This window comes from Mya arenaria, chromosome 13, assembly GCF_026914265.1.
Source record: "Mya arenaria isolate MELC-2E11 chromosome 13, ASM2691426v1".
Classification (NCBI taxonomy): Eukaryota; Metazoa; Mollusca; class Bivalvia; order Myida; family Myidae; genus Mya; species Mya arenaria.
Genome location: NC_069134.1, coordinates 50,896,365 through 50,910,978, shown reverse-complemented (window position 1 = coordinate 50,910,978; position 14,614 = coordinate 50,896,365). Strand labels below are relative to the sequence as shown.

General features: G+C 33.2%; 1 protein-coding gene across 7 annotated transcripts; it reads left to right on the top strand.

The window, feature by feature from the left end:
* Positions 1-1,533: 1,533 nt before the first annotated feature.
* On the top strand, positions 1,534-13,969 carry LOC128214443 (uncharacterized). 7 transcript variants are annotated; one of them, XM_052920913.1, is made up of 8 exons: positions 1,534-1,786; positions 6,401-6,653; positions 7,811-7,938; positions 9,124-9,209; positions 9,622-9,741; positions 11,627-11,751; positions 12,090-12,180; positions 13,299-13,969. In XM_052920913.1, exons 1-7 carry the CDS (start codon positions 1,728-1,730, stop codon positions 12,150-12,152), a joined length of 834 nt encoding a protein of 277 aa, XP_052776873.1. In that variant the 5' UTR covers positions 1,534-1,727; the 3' UTR covers positions 12,153-12,180; positions 13,299-13,969. The 7 variants fall into 7 exon arrangements, 5 of the variants coding, with proteins under 5 accessions (XP_052776873.1, XP_052776875.1, XP_052776874.1 ...); XR_008257919.1 differs by having other exon boundaries at positions 1,535-1,786; positions 12,090-12,202; XR_008257920.1 differs by lacking the exon at positions 12,090-12,180 and having other exon boundaries at positions 1,535-1,786; positions 11,627-11,808.
* The last annotated feature ends 645 nt before the right edge of the window (positions 13,970-14,614 follow it).

Sequence of the window (14,614 nt, the reverse complement as noted above, 5' to 3'; positions counted from 1 at the left end):
CTCAACCCATACTTAATACCGTCTTCATTTATGAGTCAAAAAGTAAAAGGCAGTTAAGGTCAATCGGTCAACGATGACAATTACATGAAAGGTAATCTCCGACAATATTTAGTTTTTGCCTGATAAACAGTTACTTTATTGGTTATATTTCACACATTAACCCTTAGATGACCAGTAAATGACAGCTTTGTTTGGCTGACATACCCGGCATATTGAATAACCTGGTGTTCCCTATCAACATTTATTGGTCTGTATTTCATACTCGTAGTATTTTTTACATTGAGCCACAAATGCAAAACTGGCCGGTAAGCGCCGTGGCTAGCGCACTGGCTTCTCACCAAGGCGATCCCGGTCTGAGTCCCAGCCTTGGCGCATGTGAGTTTGGTTTGTGGTCACCAAGCCGGACAAGTGGGGTTTTCCCCGGGTACTGCGGTTTCCCCCACAACACAAGACCACATTCTCGCGCAACGTCGTGCCGACGAGAGTGACTTAGTGTGAGTCATCATAACTTTTTCCACAATCGTTATTAAATATATAAAGTTAATACTTAAATGGTCATTCACACGTGAGGTAATAATGATATCAACAGGACCCTGTCGATGGAAACGTAAAAAAACCCACTGCCTACCGTCTTCCCCACTCGTGACAATGGTTTTGATAAGACCAAACATAGATTTTGTTAAGGTAGTCAGAATGAAGTTGCTTATTTCAACCAGCAGAAATACATACTTAAGTTGATTTTGATAAATGAAAATCATTTATTGTGATAACCAATTTTCACGACCTTTCACGTGTCATAAAGCTGCAAACGAGAACGTGAGTTTTTTTTTCAAAATACAATGCCGGTTACCATAGCAACGTTTAACTAATCCTCGTCCAAATGCCGGTGACCTTGTAGCTACTGCATATAGATGGACATACATGATGTGTACATTGTAGCATGGTTTAGACATATAAGGATTCATGACCCTTTCTTTGCTGGATTGGTATTCGAGATATAATAATGGTTGGTGTGCGCGCGTGTGTGTGTGGTGGTGGTGGTGGTGGAGGGGGGGGGGGGGGGTATGCATTGTTTTTAAATGATCCTCAAATTAAAACTTCGGTTGACGAGATGAAGGTCAGGGGTCACACACGGCCATTTCATTTTCTAGCCTAACCTCTCTAAATGGAATAATGCCTTCTTATGCTTAAAGGGCCATACTTTTATATAAAACACAAACCGAACAGTAACTAAAGCTTTTCGGCAAAATATAACATTGTCGGTAACATTTAAAAGAATGTATTAACATTAGCGCACTTTTGTTGATGTTTTACTGTTGTAATAAGCAGTTAGTCACATTTCTCATGAAGTTATATATTTCAATGCAGTCTGACCCTATATATCGTTTATATCGAGTCACTTTAATGATAGGTCTTTAGCGGACGATTGCTGGGGACATTTTAACCCGGCGCGTCTCTCCAAGACTACAAGAATGTTCCATTATGTGTCGTCAGGTGTATCTGATTTCTCGTCTGCTACAAGGCACAACCGCAAATTTTGATTCATTGATCCTAAGTAGAGATTAGAAAATATTTAAATGGATTTTAAATACAGAGGTATATAAAATAAGCTGCGTACTCAAATGATCAGACTTAATAACCCTTTTTGGTGGTACAGGGTGTAGGGTAGATTTTATTTATTTATTTATTTTTGTGTGACATAGAAAAATAAAACAAAAAATATAAAAATGTCTATGGACTTTAGAAAAACAACCTATAAGCCACAGCGGGCTGACAACCGTTTTCGGTGAGTATATACATGACATTGTCATGATTTTACATATTTGTCTTATCGTCTGCAATGGTTTGTCATTGTATATGCTGTAAACTATAAGACTATACTTGATCGCATTGCACGTACTCGTTGTTTTAAAAGAGTATTGTTCATTTCTATGTCATGCTTGTTAAATAATTTAAAGAAATGGGTCAGAACTTTAAGTGATATAATCGATGATACGAAATGCATGTATTATAACTAAACAAACGATAATTGTACTACGTTGGTATTCATAAAGCATATTAAGTCATTTCTTAACTTTAAAAACACTTTCCTAATATAAGTATATCATGGGTCAAATGATATAAAAACTTAATATTTTCTGAAATACATTATTTTCATTATTTTTTTCAAAAATAAATAAATGTTAAAACACATATATATTTCTTTTAATTTGACTATGAAATATTTAAGAAATCCACTTAAGTTAAGAAATGACTTAAACCAATCATGAATATGGCCCTATGTGCCATATGGAAGTTAGAGTAGCTGGGTCGGTATTCATAATACATCTTGAGCCATTTCTGGACTTAAATCAATTTCTTCAAATTTTCATATATAAATTACAAGAAAAGTATTTTTGTTTTAACATATAGGTTTGTATTTTCAATCAATAAAATATAGTATTTCAGATATGATTAAGTTATTATATTGTATAATATGTGACATTATCATTGCTATGGCAACGTAAGGTGTACCAATAAATATCTTAATTTTAAATATATTACCATTTTCTTGGTATTACATCGAGGACAATTGTTTGTGTAAGTGTAAGATCGTAATATAGTTCACAAAAAGCTATATTGCACGAGTCGCGTTGCCACAGTGTATGCGAACGTAACGTCACTTCGGAAATGACGTCGCTGACATTGTGTACCAGCCTTGTGTGTGTTGATATATGCTATGGAATTGATAGCGGGCTAAACATTCAAAACAGTGAAAATATCAAAATGATATTTACTGTTTGAAACAGTGAAATATCATTTTTTATTTCACTGATTAATATCTATAAACCACCGGAAACATTTAATAAAATATCGTATTTCCAACAGATTCAGTTCTGTTTGAAACAGTTCAAGTATTGTTGGAAACATTTGCCACAATGGTTTGACAGTGGAAATGGGGCTTAATTATCAAATAACAATAAGCTTTATATTGACATTTATTTTAAGAATACATTTATCATAGCATACCATAGTACATTTTATTTTTGAGCACAAGAAAATACACATTAGATGTAACAAATTTCATCGATAAGTCAACTTCTAGGTCGTTATCACTGGTTCTTTCAACCTTTGATTCCAATCTTGGCGGGATTAAATCAAACGTTTGTTTTCATGCTGCTGCAGCTCATTAATTTCCCTAAGTTCCATGTGCATCGCCAGAGCAAATACGACATGCAATCGATCAGAAATCGTGGCCTAATCCTTGTTCAATAAGCCCTTCAATTCTGTATTTATTAAGTTCTTAATCTTCTTTCATGTGCTTGCAAGGATTAGAATGACTCTTAAGTTGTGGAAGAATACTTTCACAAAGAACATACAACTTTCATTTTAATGATCATGGTTCAGACAAAGAGTTTTAAGCATTGTCTGATGTGTATTTGAAAGTATTCACCTACTTAATAAAAAACATAAATACACGCATTGAGACCAACGCTAAGAATTTACTTGACATTTTTGTCTATGAAACTTGTCTCGTGTGACGCGTTGTGGTGAAGTTTATATAATACATTGATTCATTCAATTGAAGTAAAACCTATTTCATTTGATGTTTGCTTTAATAAACCAATATATCAAATTAACCATTTTATTATTCCTTTCTTAACAGCTATTTTACTAATCGTTCATTCCTCATTATTAGGCATCCGTTAAAGCTGCTTACAACACCATACAAATAACGTATTTCCATATGGTTAGACAATTGACTTCAGACTTTTATTATTTAAAGGTTTAGGGTATATGGAAAAAACGATTAATATTACCATTCATTGATATGAATGATCAATGGTATCACAAGTCATCGGTATCACAAATCATTGATATACAGATCATTGAGATAACAAATCATTGATATGCAGATCATTGAGATAACAATTTATTGATGTTACAAATCATTCTTATAACACATATTTGATATTACAAATAATCAATATAACAGATCTTTGATTTTCTATTCATTCTTATAAAAGATCATTGATATAAACAAATCATTCATATAACAGATCATTGATATTACAAATCATCAATATAATAGATCTTTGATATAACAAATCATTAATATACCCGATCTTTTAGATAACAAATCATTGATGTTACAAATCATTGATAAAACAGATCATTGATATAACAAATCATTGAGATAACATATCATTTAGATAACAGATCTTTGATATAACATATCATTGAGATAACAGATCATTGATATTACAAATCATTTAGATAACATATCATTGAGATAACAGATCTTTGATATAACATATCATTGAGATAACATATCATTGAGATAACAAATCAGTGATATTACAAATCAGTGATATTACAAATCTTTGAGGATGTCAAATTTTAGTTTTATAAATCATTGATATAACAGTGCTTTGATATAACAAATAATTGATATTAAAAATCATACTTATATCAGATCGTTGATATTACTTTAGCATTGATATAACAGATCATTTAAACTACAAGTCATTCGGGTAACAAATCGATAATTTCACAAATAGCTGGTGCTACAAATACTTAATTGAACAAATAATTAATATAAAAATGAAATTATTAATATTGCAAACCATTAATAAAACAAATAATTGATATCATGCATCTTTGATAATACATATCAGCTTTATAACAAGTCATTGATATCATACATCTTTGTATTACGTACCTGCATTAAAACAAGTCATTGATATCATACATCTTTTATTACTTATTAGCGTTATAACAAGTTATTAATATTAAACATCTTCGATATAACATATCATCATTATAATTAATTATTGATATTATACCCCTTTGATTTTACATATCAGCGTTATAACACATCATTGATAGCATACATCTTTGATGGAACATATCAGCGTTATAACAAATCATTGATATCATACATCTTTGATGGAACATATTAGCGTTATAACACATTATTGATAGCATACATCTTTGATGGAACATATCAGCGTTATAACAAATCATTGATATCATACATCTTTGATGGAACATATTAGCGTTATAACAAATCATTGATATCATACATTTTTGATAGTACATATCAGCGTTTTAAATAATCATTGATATCATAATCTTTGTTAGTTCATATCAGCGTTATATCAAATCACTGATATCATGCATCTTTGACATAACATATCAGCATTATAATAATTCATTGATATCTAACATCTTTGATATAACATATCACTAGATATCAGCATTATAATAATTCAGTGATATCATATATCGTTGATATAACATATCAACATTATAATAAATCATTGATATCATTCATCTTTGATATAACATATCAACATTATAATAAATCATTGATATCATTCATCTTTGATATAACATATCAGCGTTATAATAAATCATTGATATCATACATCGTTGATATAACATATCAGCGTTATAATAAGTCATTGATATGATAAATCACCAGTAAGTCTAACAACTAAATCCGTTCTGATTGTACAATCCGATGACAACAAATCTAGACGGTGTAAGACTGCAGAGCCAATCTCAAAATATCAGTTAATGGAACAAAAAAACATCTGTCCAAGCGAATAAGAAGGCACACACATTAAAGCTGCACTTTCACAGATTGACCGATTTGACAACATTTTTTTATGCCGGATTTACTTGATTGAAATCAGTGTTTTTAAATCAGTCATATTGAATAAAACACAGTTTAACAACACAGTATAACAACACAGTATAACAACACAGTATAACAACACAGTATAACAACACAGTATAACAACACAGTATAACAACACAGTATAACAACACAGTATAACAACACAGTATAACAACACAGTATAACAACACAACAACACAGTATAACAACATAACAACACAGTATAACAACACAGTATAACAGATCTCAATTGTTTGGAAAGATGCCGAAATTTTCTCTTTTCTTAAAGCGTTAGTAACGCTTTTAAACATTAAACATTAATTTTAGAGCGAAATATTAAAATCTGCGAACTGATCTTTTATCAGCAGTTTTATATCACCGGTTTTCCGACATAGACTAAAACTTGGCTCATTCCAAGACAAAAATAAAATAAAAAAAGTTGTCAAAACGGTCAATCTGTGAGAGTGCAGCTTTAAGATGCTCGACTCACAAATAAGATCATTTTATCGAGCTATTGTTAGTGTTAAATACTGAGGCCTATGGACATCATATAACGTTGGTTACAAGTCAGTATTGGTTATTTGTATATCAGATACTTAAATATTGAAATGGAACGAAGCCCATATCACTTTGAGAATAACAGAGAACAAACAGTAACTTTACAGAACAGCGTAAACATATATCATCGTTTTAACCACCCGAAGACCAGTTTACAAACTCCCATTCCTTTCACAGCACGAGCTATTCGTTAATGTCACAATGGATGAACCGGAAGGGGTCCGCACAGGTGTACCGAAAGGAGCCGCTACCGCAGACGTTCCAGATTGCCATGCAAGGAAACGCCGCCTTCCCTCCCCGAAGGAACCCGTCATTCAGCGCCGGAGACCGCTACGGGCAGATGTCAAAGTCAATGGATCAGATGCCCCCGTATGAAGGTCAAGGTCAGCCAGATCCGCTAGTGTACAACGTCACTGCACAGAACGCATCGGTAAGTACTCGTTAAAATTCAAATATACAAACGTCCACCTTTTAACAAGGAGCTCGTGGTAGCGAACCCCACGAGGGTTGCGTTCTCTTGGTCTCTCTACTTGTTACTAGCCAGAAAACTAAAGCGGGATTCATATACGCTGGTAAAGGTCGGGTCCAGGATTTTGAACTAGAGGAGGTGCAAATTTTGACATGCGCCACCTCTCCCCGATCCCATCTATATATGGTTCAGATGTTGGGGCTAGGGGTGCATGCCCCTCAATTCCGCTAGTGTATTAGCCGTGTTTGGTTATTAAGCTGAATTACATTAGTATTATTATTAAAACTTGATTAAAAACAATCATTAAAGGTACTTTAAAACAAAAATGATACACATTGATTTATACAAGAATAAAATATCAATAATATATATGTGAACAAAAATCAATGCAATTGAAGTTTATTTGTTAACATGCGTGTATTTGGTTGTTCTTTGTATATTTTCATGTAATCCTTCTGTCATTCATTATTCATAATACTTGATTAATGCTTAAATGGGAGAGAAAGTAGGTCGTCATTTATTTGACACTATCACGTTACTAACAGAATATCAATAAACATTCGCATTCAGACAGCTTAATTGATTGCTTTAAGATAAGTGTTGCATAAATAATTACAATTCAAATTGGTTTTAAAATCTGTTTGTACTAAGTTCAAACAAAAAAGACATCGCACACTATGTTCACTTTATTACTTTATTTAAAAAAAATGTACTAACAAATCATTCTTCTTCTTCTTCTTCTTCTTCTTCTTCTTCTTCTTCTTCTTCTTCTTCTTCTTCTTCTTCTTCTTCTTCTCTTTTAATTCTTTTTCTTCTTTTAATTATTCTTTTTCCTATTCTTCTTTTCTTCTTATTCTTCAAATTCTTCTTCTTCTAATTCTAATTCTAATTCTTCGTCTTCTTCTTTTAATTCTCCTAATTATTATTCTTTTAATTCTTATTCTTCTTCTTCTAATTCTAATTCTTATTCTTCTAATTCTAGTTCTTCTTCTAATTCTTCTTTTTCTTTCGTTGTAGTCGTCTATTAAAACTATATAAGGAAAGTTCTTAACCCAAGAAGAAAAATATCCATGTATTCATAATTGCAACATTTACACCGCCCCCTTTTTCCCGTGCAGATAGACGAATCTGTTCCCGTGCATCTTCGTTTTAATGAGCGAGCTGGGTATGACGATTTCCACAAGAACTTCCAACAGGTTTCACAACAGTTTCCGTCAGCCAGTTACCCAGAGTTTGGACCCGCCAGGTAAGCCAGGAAGTCCAGCAGGGGCGGTATTCATAAAACATCTTAAGTAATTTCTGAACTTATGTCAATTTTCTAAAAAAAAAATGTTGTCAAATTAAAATAAAAGTACAAGTGTATTTTTACATATATTATGTCTACCTATGCAAATAAAGTATTTCATATATTTTGAAGTGATTATATCATATGAAAAGTCAGATACTGAACTTAAGGAAATGTCATGATTTTTTAAAATGTTTTATGAATCCCGGCCCCTCAGTAAGACTACCTCCAGTAGGTTTAATTGACGTCAATAAGGTTTCCTATTAATTTTCATTTTATATACTCGACTATATCATATATTGCCTGTAGATCCGCTACTTCAAAAACAGTTTTGCTGACTCACTTATCTTGCCTTCAGTCAAGAGGAATTTATATTTTAAGATATCCTATTTACAAATAAGCTTTGTATGTTTATAGAGCCATTGGCGATAATGTTAAAGGGACCAGACACCAGATGCTACTGTTGCAAGAAAAAGAGAAAAAAAAAACTTACATAAAATTGATATCGTTGTGTACAACGCATTGAATCTTACTTACTGATGCTTCCAATCGCTTACGACACATGTATTTTTTGGCAGTTTTTACGTATTTTCGAAATCGAAATCTACTAGGTCTCTCTGACACGTAATTCCCAGTTAATTTGAAATTGTGTCGGTATATGTAACTAATCACGTGACGCTCACATGCTAAATATACACTCTATAAACTGGGAAACCATTATGCGTTATTTTTAAACAGCGACAACGACAAACAGTCTTTTAATCATGTAAAATGATGTATAATCGGCATCAATCTAGCTCATAATGACAATTCTATGCCTGTTTTTAGGAAATACTCTACTTGCCGATCTGGGACCATCTGGTGTCTAGTCCCTTTAAATGTTGATACTTGTGTACCTGACGTCTTGAATCTGCGTTCAAAACTGCAAATCTCAATTATTTTTGTAAAATTTCTATTTAATGAGCAATAAATGGTATAAAAATGCTGCATATGATTAAAATACCATATTTTACATAAATTTACATATCATTTGTCACAAATATTTATATCAAAGATACTATGCAGCTTTTAAGTAACGAAAGGGATTATGTTTATTTTATTATATATATCACAGTCAATTTACTAACATGACCCCATCACGTGCAGGTTACGTCACGGGCGTGCGGGCGGCAGCTGGCGTCACGTCAAAGAGGTTCTTCAGGCCGGGGGCGCCAGAATTGTCTTCGTAGATGGTAGGAACATGTTTGAATTTTTCACTATTGGATATTGGATGTAGTAACAAGACCGGACGATGATGATGATGATAATAATGATGATGATGATGATGATGATGATCATCATCATGATGATGATCACGATGATGATCATGATGATGATGATGATGTTGTTGATGAGATGCCGCTGGTGCTGCTGGTGGTGCTGCTGGTGCTGGTGCTGGTGCTGCTGCTGCTGCTGCTGATGATGATTATGATGATTATTATTATTATTATGATGATGATGATGATGATGATGATGATGATGATGATGATGATGATGAAACTATGAATCGATATTTTCCTTTGCAGGTGAGAAGAAATGCCACCTCGATCGATCATCGTTGATTTATATTTAGATTGAAATTTACAATTAAATTGTCTTTTGCAGGGGTCATACGCTGGGCGGATGGTGTTAAGGCAGACGAAGTTCCGGCCGGGCACCTGATTAACCCGAGGGTGGGCGAGATTAAATCCCGCTATATGGTTCCAAGCAGACAGCAGCCCAGTGGTAAGTGGACAGGAGATAGGGTTTGGAGAAGCAGTTGTAGTGAGCGTTGCGATTTTGGAAAAATAATTAATGCTCATTGTTTGCTTTGGAAAATTGGACCATTTTTCCTGAAATATTCGAAATGTTTCAACACACAATTTTAAATGCTACTTATTCTATTGAATAAATGCTATGGAGAAGGAAAACAACTCCAAATTTTAGTACATGATCTGTTGATGAATTTATAGAAACACGTGTCTGCAAAACGCTGTATTACGTATGTATATTCTTATCGGATTCATTAGACTAAGAAGTCAGTTCTAGATGAGACTTTTGGGGACTAGAGTAGAACTTTTTTTGCGACACTGTCAAGAAAGCAAAAAGAGCTGTAACCTTTTGGGATTAGAATAGAACTTCTGGAACACATTCGATAAAGCAATAAGAGATGTAACCTTTGAGCCTCGAATAGTCACAGTTCTGGAACACTGTCGATAAAGCAAAAAGAGCTGTAACCTTTGCGACTAAAGAAATTACAGTTTTGCGACACTATCGATAAAGCAAAAAGTGCTGTAACCTTTGGGACTAGAGTAGTTACAGTTTTGCGACACTGTCGATAAAGCAAAAAGTGCTGTAACCTTTGAGACTAAAGAAGTTACAGTTTTGCGACACTGTCGATAAAGCAAAAAGTGCTGTAACCTTTGGGACTAGAGTAGTCACAGTTTTGCGACACTCTCGATTAGGCAAAACGTGCTGTAACCTTTTGGACTAGAGTAGTCACAGTTTTGCGACACTGTCGATAAAGCAAAAATAGCTGTTACCTTTGGGACAAGAGGAGTTACAGTTTTGCGACACTGTCGATAAAGCAAAAAAAAAACACTTAGCCTTTAGGGACTACACGAGTAACTTGTCCCTAGTGCTTTTAAGAGAGTCATATAATACTTAACAGTTATTTTCACATGCAATATGTATAACTAACAAGTGTTTTATCAACTAAAAATAACATACTCACGCTTTTTGAAGCTTCGCTCACAATCATTTTGATATTTTCCTAAAACCATATATGTTCTTAAAGCTGCCCTCTCACAGATTGGACGTTTTGAAAACTTTTTTATTTTTTTGTCTTGGAACGAGCCGATTTTTTTTTGGCGAATATCCATGGAAATAAGTTAAATAAGCTGCTGATAAAAATAAAATCGCAGGTTTTTATATTTAAGTTCAAAAATTGAAGTTTTATGCATTTTACTTAAACCGTTAGCAACGGTTTTTTCCATAAAACATTAATAATCTACGATCTGATTTTTTGTCAGCAATCTTATATTATTGGTTTGCAGATATTAACGCAAAAATTTGCTCTTTCCAAGACAAAAAAAATAAAAATAAAAAGTTGTAAAAATGGTAAATCTGTGAGAGTGCAGCTTTAAGGTAAATGCAAACAACTTACAAACGATTATTTGGAATTACGGTAATCTGTTTATTGAGTCGATTTCTTTTTCTTTTCTTTCTTGGTATCGTTGAATAATATTTATTATAAATAATGTCCAGTTAATCAACGATCATCTCTCTGGACAAAGTACACACTGGGTCAAAATCATCGTTGAGTAAGTAGGGCTTCCCTAACCGTATCCGAACAAAGAATAATGTCTAAGAATATTATGTTTCAAAGCCAGTTTTCCTCATAATGCCTTTTGAAATACACTTTTATTAACTTCACACCGACTAACTATCACACAAAAGAAATGTATCTTATGTTTTTACGTATCACTTCAAACCCTTTTTCTATATGTATGTTGGAATACAAAAATAAATAATGTATAACTTCTTAAAGGTAGAATTCAATAACATATCCAAGGGTTATCCTAGTGACTTTTAGGAACTGAATGTGTTTTCGACATTTTTTTTACAACAGCACGCTTGGTTAAAGGGTCCCGTGTAGGTTCCACTGAAAACCTTGCTAAAAAGGAATTTCATCAATACCCTCCGACATTTTGGCGGAGTTCTACGGACATTCCCGATTTCGTTTCGTGGGGCAAGGTATAAATTTGTCCCGAAACTGTCGGAACGTCACAGTTCGTTCGGCTAGAATCAATGGTAAAAGTTTGTGGAGTGGTTTTGTTCGCTTTATAGCCAAATTTAATTTCTCCACTCTACCACTTTTTCCAAATTTACTTCAAAACAACTATATCATTTCAGTCTGAACACCAATTTACAAATCACAATACACCAATTTATAACTCACTTATAATATGCATGCCACAATGTCACTTTTCGAACTATTCCAATTTCGACATGCGTTCATGCACCTTTAACATACGTTTATAACGTTTTCCATGTTTCCACATATTTCTAGGAAGCATTAATTTTCTATTCAGCCTCAAACAATCCTTTCCCCGACCCTGAAGATCCAAGAATGCAATTCCAAGCGCCAGTTCTGACGCGTAGCAAAACATTTGCTGGCTAGAAGTGTGTAGAGTTATTGCAAGAGGTATTTTGGTTGACGTTTTTTGGGAAGGAATCATATTTAGCCTCCTAGCACGGGTGATTCCTCTGTCTCCCATGTATTCTGTTTGGTTTGCTGTACTTTTGTCATAAAAGGTGTATTTTTTGGGCCTTATACATTTCTCTGTGCACTTTTCCACGTTCAATTTTAGGATTTTTCATCGTCATTTTGTAAAAAATCTACAGATAAAGTCCTAAAGTGTACGTGACAAGTCACACTGCTTCCTAATATCAGTATGTGGCTGTGTTTAGTGTACTGAGTTTGGTGGCGGGATACGTTATAACCCAAGATTTGATTTCATTTACAATTGCCACAATTAAAATTGGTTGGGCTTATCAAAAAACAATACTCAGCTATAAAAAAAACTCGCTTGGTTACCTTGATGTACACTACAATATTTTGTTAATAAATAAAAACCTGACATTTTTTTGTAGTTTTTTTTTGTTTCATTGAGAGAGGCAATATTTAGCATAGAAAAAACAAAACAAATACTTTAGCTTTAATTAAAAGCATTTAAATCGTACCCTGTTTTGCTGCCAGTGAACGCTTATTCCGAATCGTTTAATATGTTTTAATTTTTAGTGTGATTAATTGCTTTAATCAGATTATATTGTTAACAGCAGTAAACAGTTTTTCAATTGGAAATCCTCAGCCATTTTCCATCGTAAACAATCTTGGATTAGTATTTTTTAAATAATAGTATTAATTGAATGTGTATTTTGTATTACTGAGTTTAAATTTAATGGCAGTCAAGTGTATTATTGCAAATATAATTCAGATACCCAAGATTAAAGTTATAACTTTAAATGCTAATTGAAATTAAAACGTGGTCTACTTGCAGCGAAGTAAAATGTAAAGATTTCTGACAGTGTAAACCGTCCATTTAAATCCGAGGTTGTTTTTGATGGAAAATGGCAAAGGTGCACCGAATGCGTTTTTCGGCTATATATAACTAGCACTGTATTGTAGTCATACAGTTTATGTTCTGTAAGTTCTTCTATTTTTTGTCTTAAAAGGATGCGTGTGTTCATACGTATAAATATATAATGATTTTAAGCATATTTTTCTCTCTTTTTTTCAGAGTGGGCGTTGAGTCAAAAGAAAGCAGTCGAAAAAAACAACTGGTTTATTATGAGATAAAACTCCAGTTTGTGATAAAAATAGTACTTTATGTGATAAAATAGTAATTTACTGAACTCTGACCTGTTTATGTGATGAAAAAGTAATTTACTGAACACTGACCTTTTGGGGGTGACTAAAGGAATAAAGCATATTTTAATTACTTCATAATACATTTTACTTCATTATTTGACTAGATAGTTTTGCTGTCGAAACAGTATTCCTAAACAGTGTTTAACTTTAGTCTAATATGTTTTAATTACTTGAAACTAAGCCCCTAGATTGATGTGTCATACATTGTCTGTTATTTTTACCCCAAATCAGTATTAAATTTCTTTATTATTTAAATATGTTGTAAAAATATTGTTACTAACCTATTTAATTGTTTATATTTAGAAATATGCAGATTTTATACTCTTGTCTTATGTATTGCTCAATATATGTTTAATTTCAATGTAATGTGCGTTATACTTTGCTTTCAGTATTAATTGCCTACCTGATTGGTTGATTGGTTGATTGATTGATTGATTGATTGATTGATTGATTGATTGATTGATTGATTGATTGATTGATAAGTTATAGATCGTACACTGCATTGTTCTAGAAGTCAATAAAACAAAGAAGGGAAATTTATTGATTGTTTGATTAATAACTGGCAATTTATTTGATATAAAGTAATACGATATGCACGTTAAAACACTGTAATTAACACATAAGTAATGTGGTCCATTATAAGTCATTTGGTCAGTTATGAGAAATGTAGTCTATTATGAGTCATGTGGTCCATTATGAGTCATGTGGTCCATTATGAGTAATGTGGTCCATCCATTTTGAGTCATGTCATCAATTATAAGTAATGTGGTCCATTATAAGACATGTGGTCCATTATAAGACATGTGGTCCATTATAGGGCATGTGATCCATTATGCATCATGTTACCCATTATGAGCCATGTGGTGCATTATGAGTCGTATGGTGCATTATGAGTCTCATGTGGTCTATTATGAGTCATGTGGTCCATTATGAGTCTATGGTCCACTCTGAGCATCATGTGATCCATTATCGGCCATGTGGTGCATTATGAGTCGTATGGTGCATTATGAGTCTCATGTGGTCTATCATGAGTCATGTGGTCCATTATGAGTCATATGGTCCACTCTGAGCCTCATGTGATCCATTATGAGTCATGTGGTCCATTTTGAGTCATATGGTCCACTCTGAGCCTCATGTGATCCATTATGAGTCGTGTGGTCCATTATGAGTGGTATGGTGCATTAT

Excerpts from the sequence above, each read along its gene's own strand:
- LOC128214443 (XM_052920913.1), top strand. The coding sequence starts at position 1,728 with ATGTCTATGGACTTTAGAAAAACAACCTATAAGCCACAGCGGGCTGAC. Across the intron at positions 9,742-11,626 it reads AAGCAGACAGCAGCCCAGTG|CACGCTTGGTTAAAGGGTCC; the intron begins GTAAGTGGACAG and ends TTTTTACAACAG. Across the intron at positions 11,752-12,089 it reads ATTTCGTTTCGTGGGGCAAG|CCTCAAACAATCCTTTCCCC; the intron begins GTATAAATTTGT and ends TTTTCTATTCAG.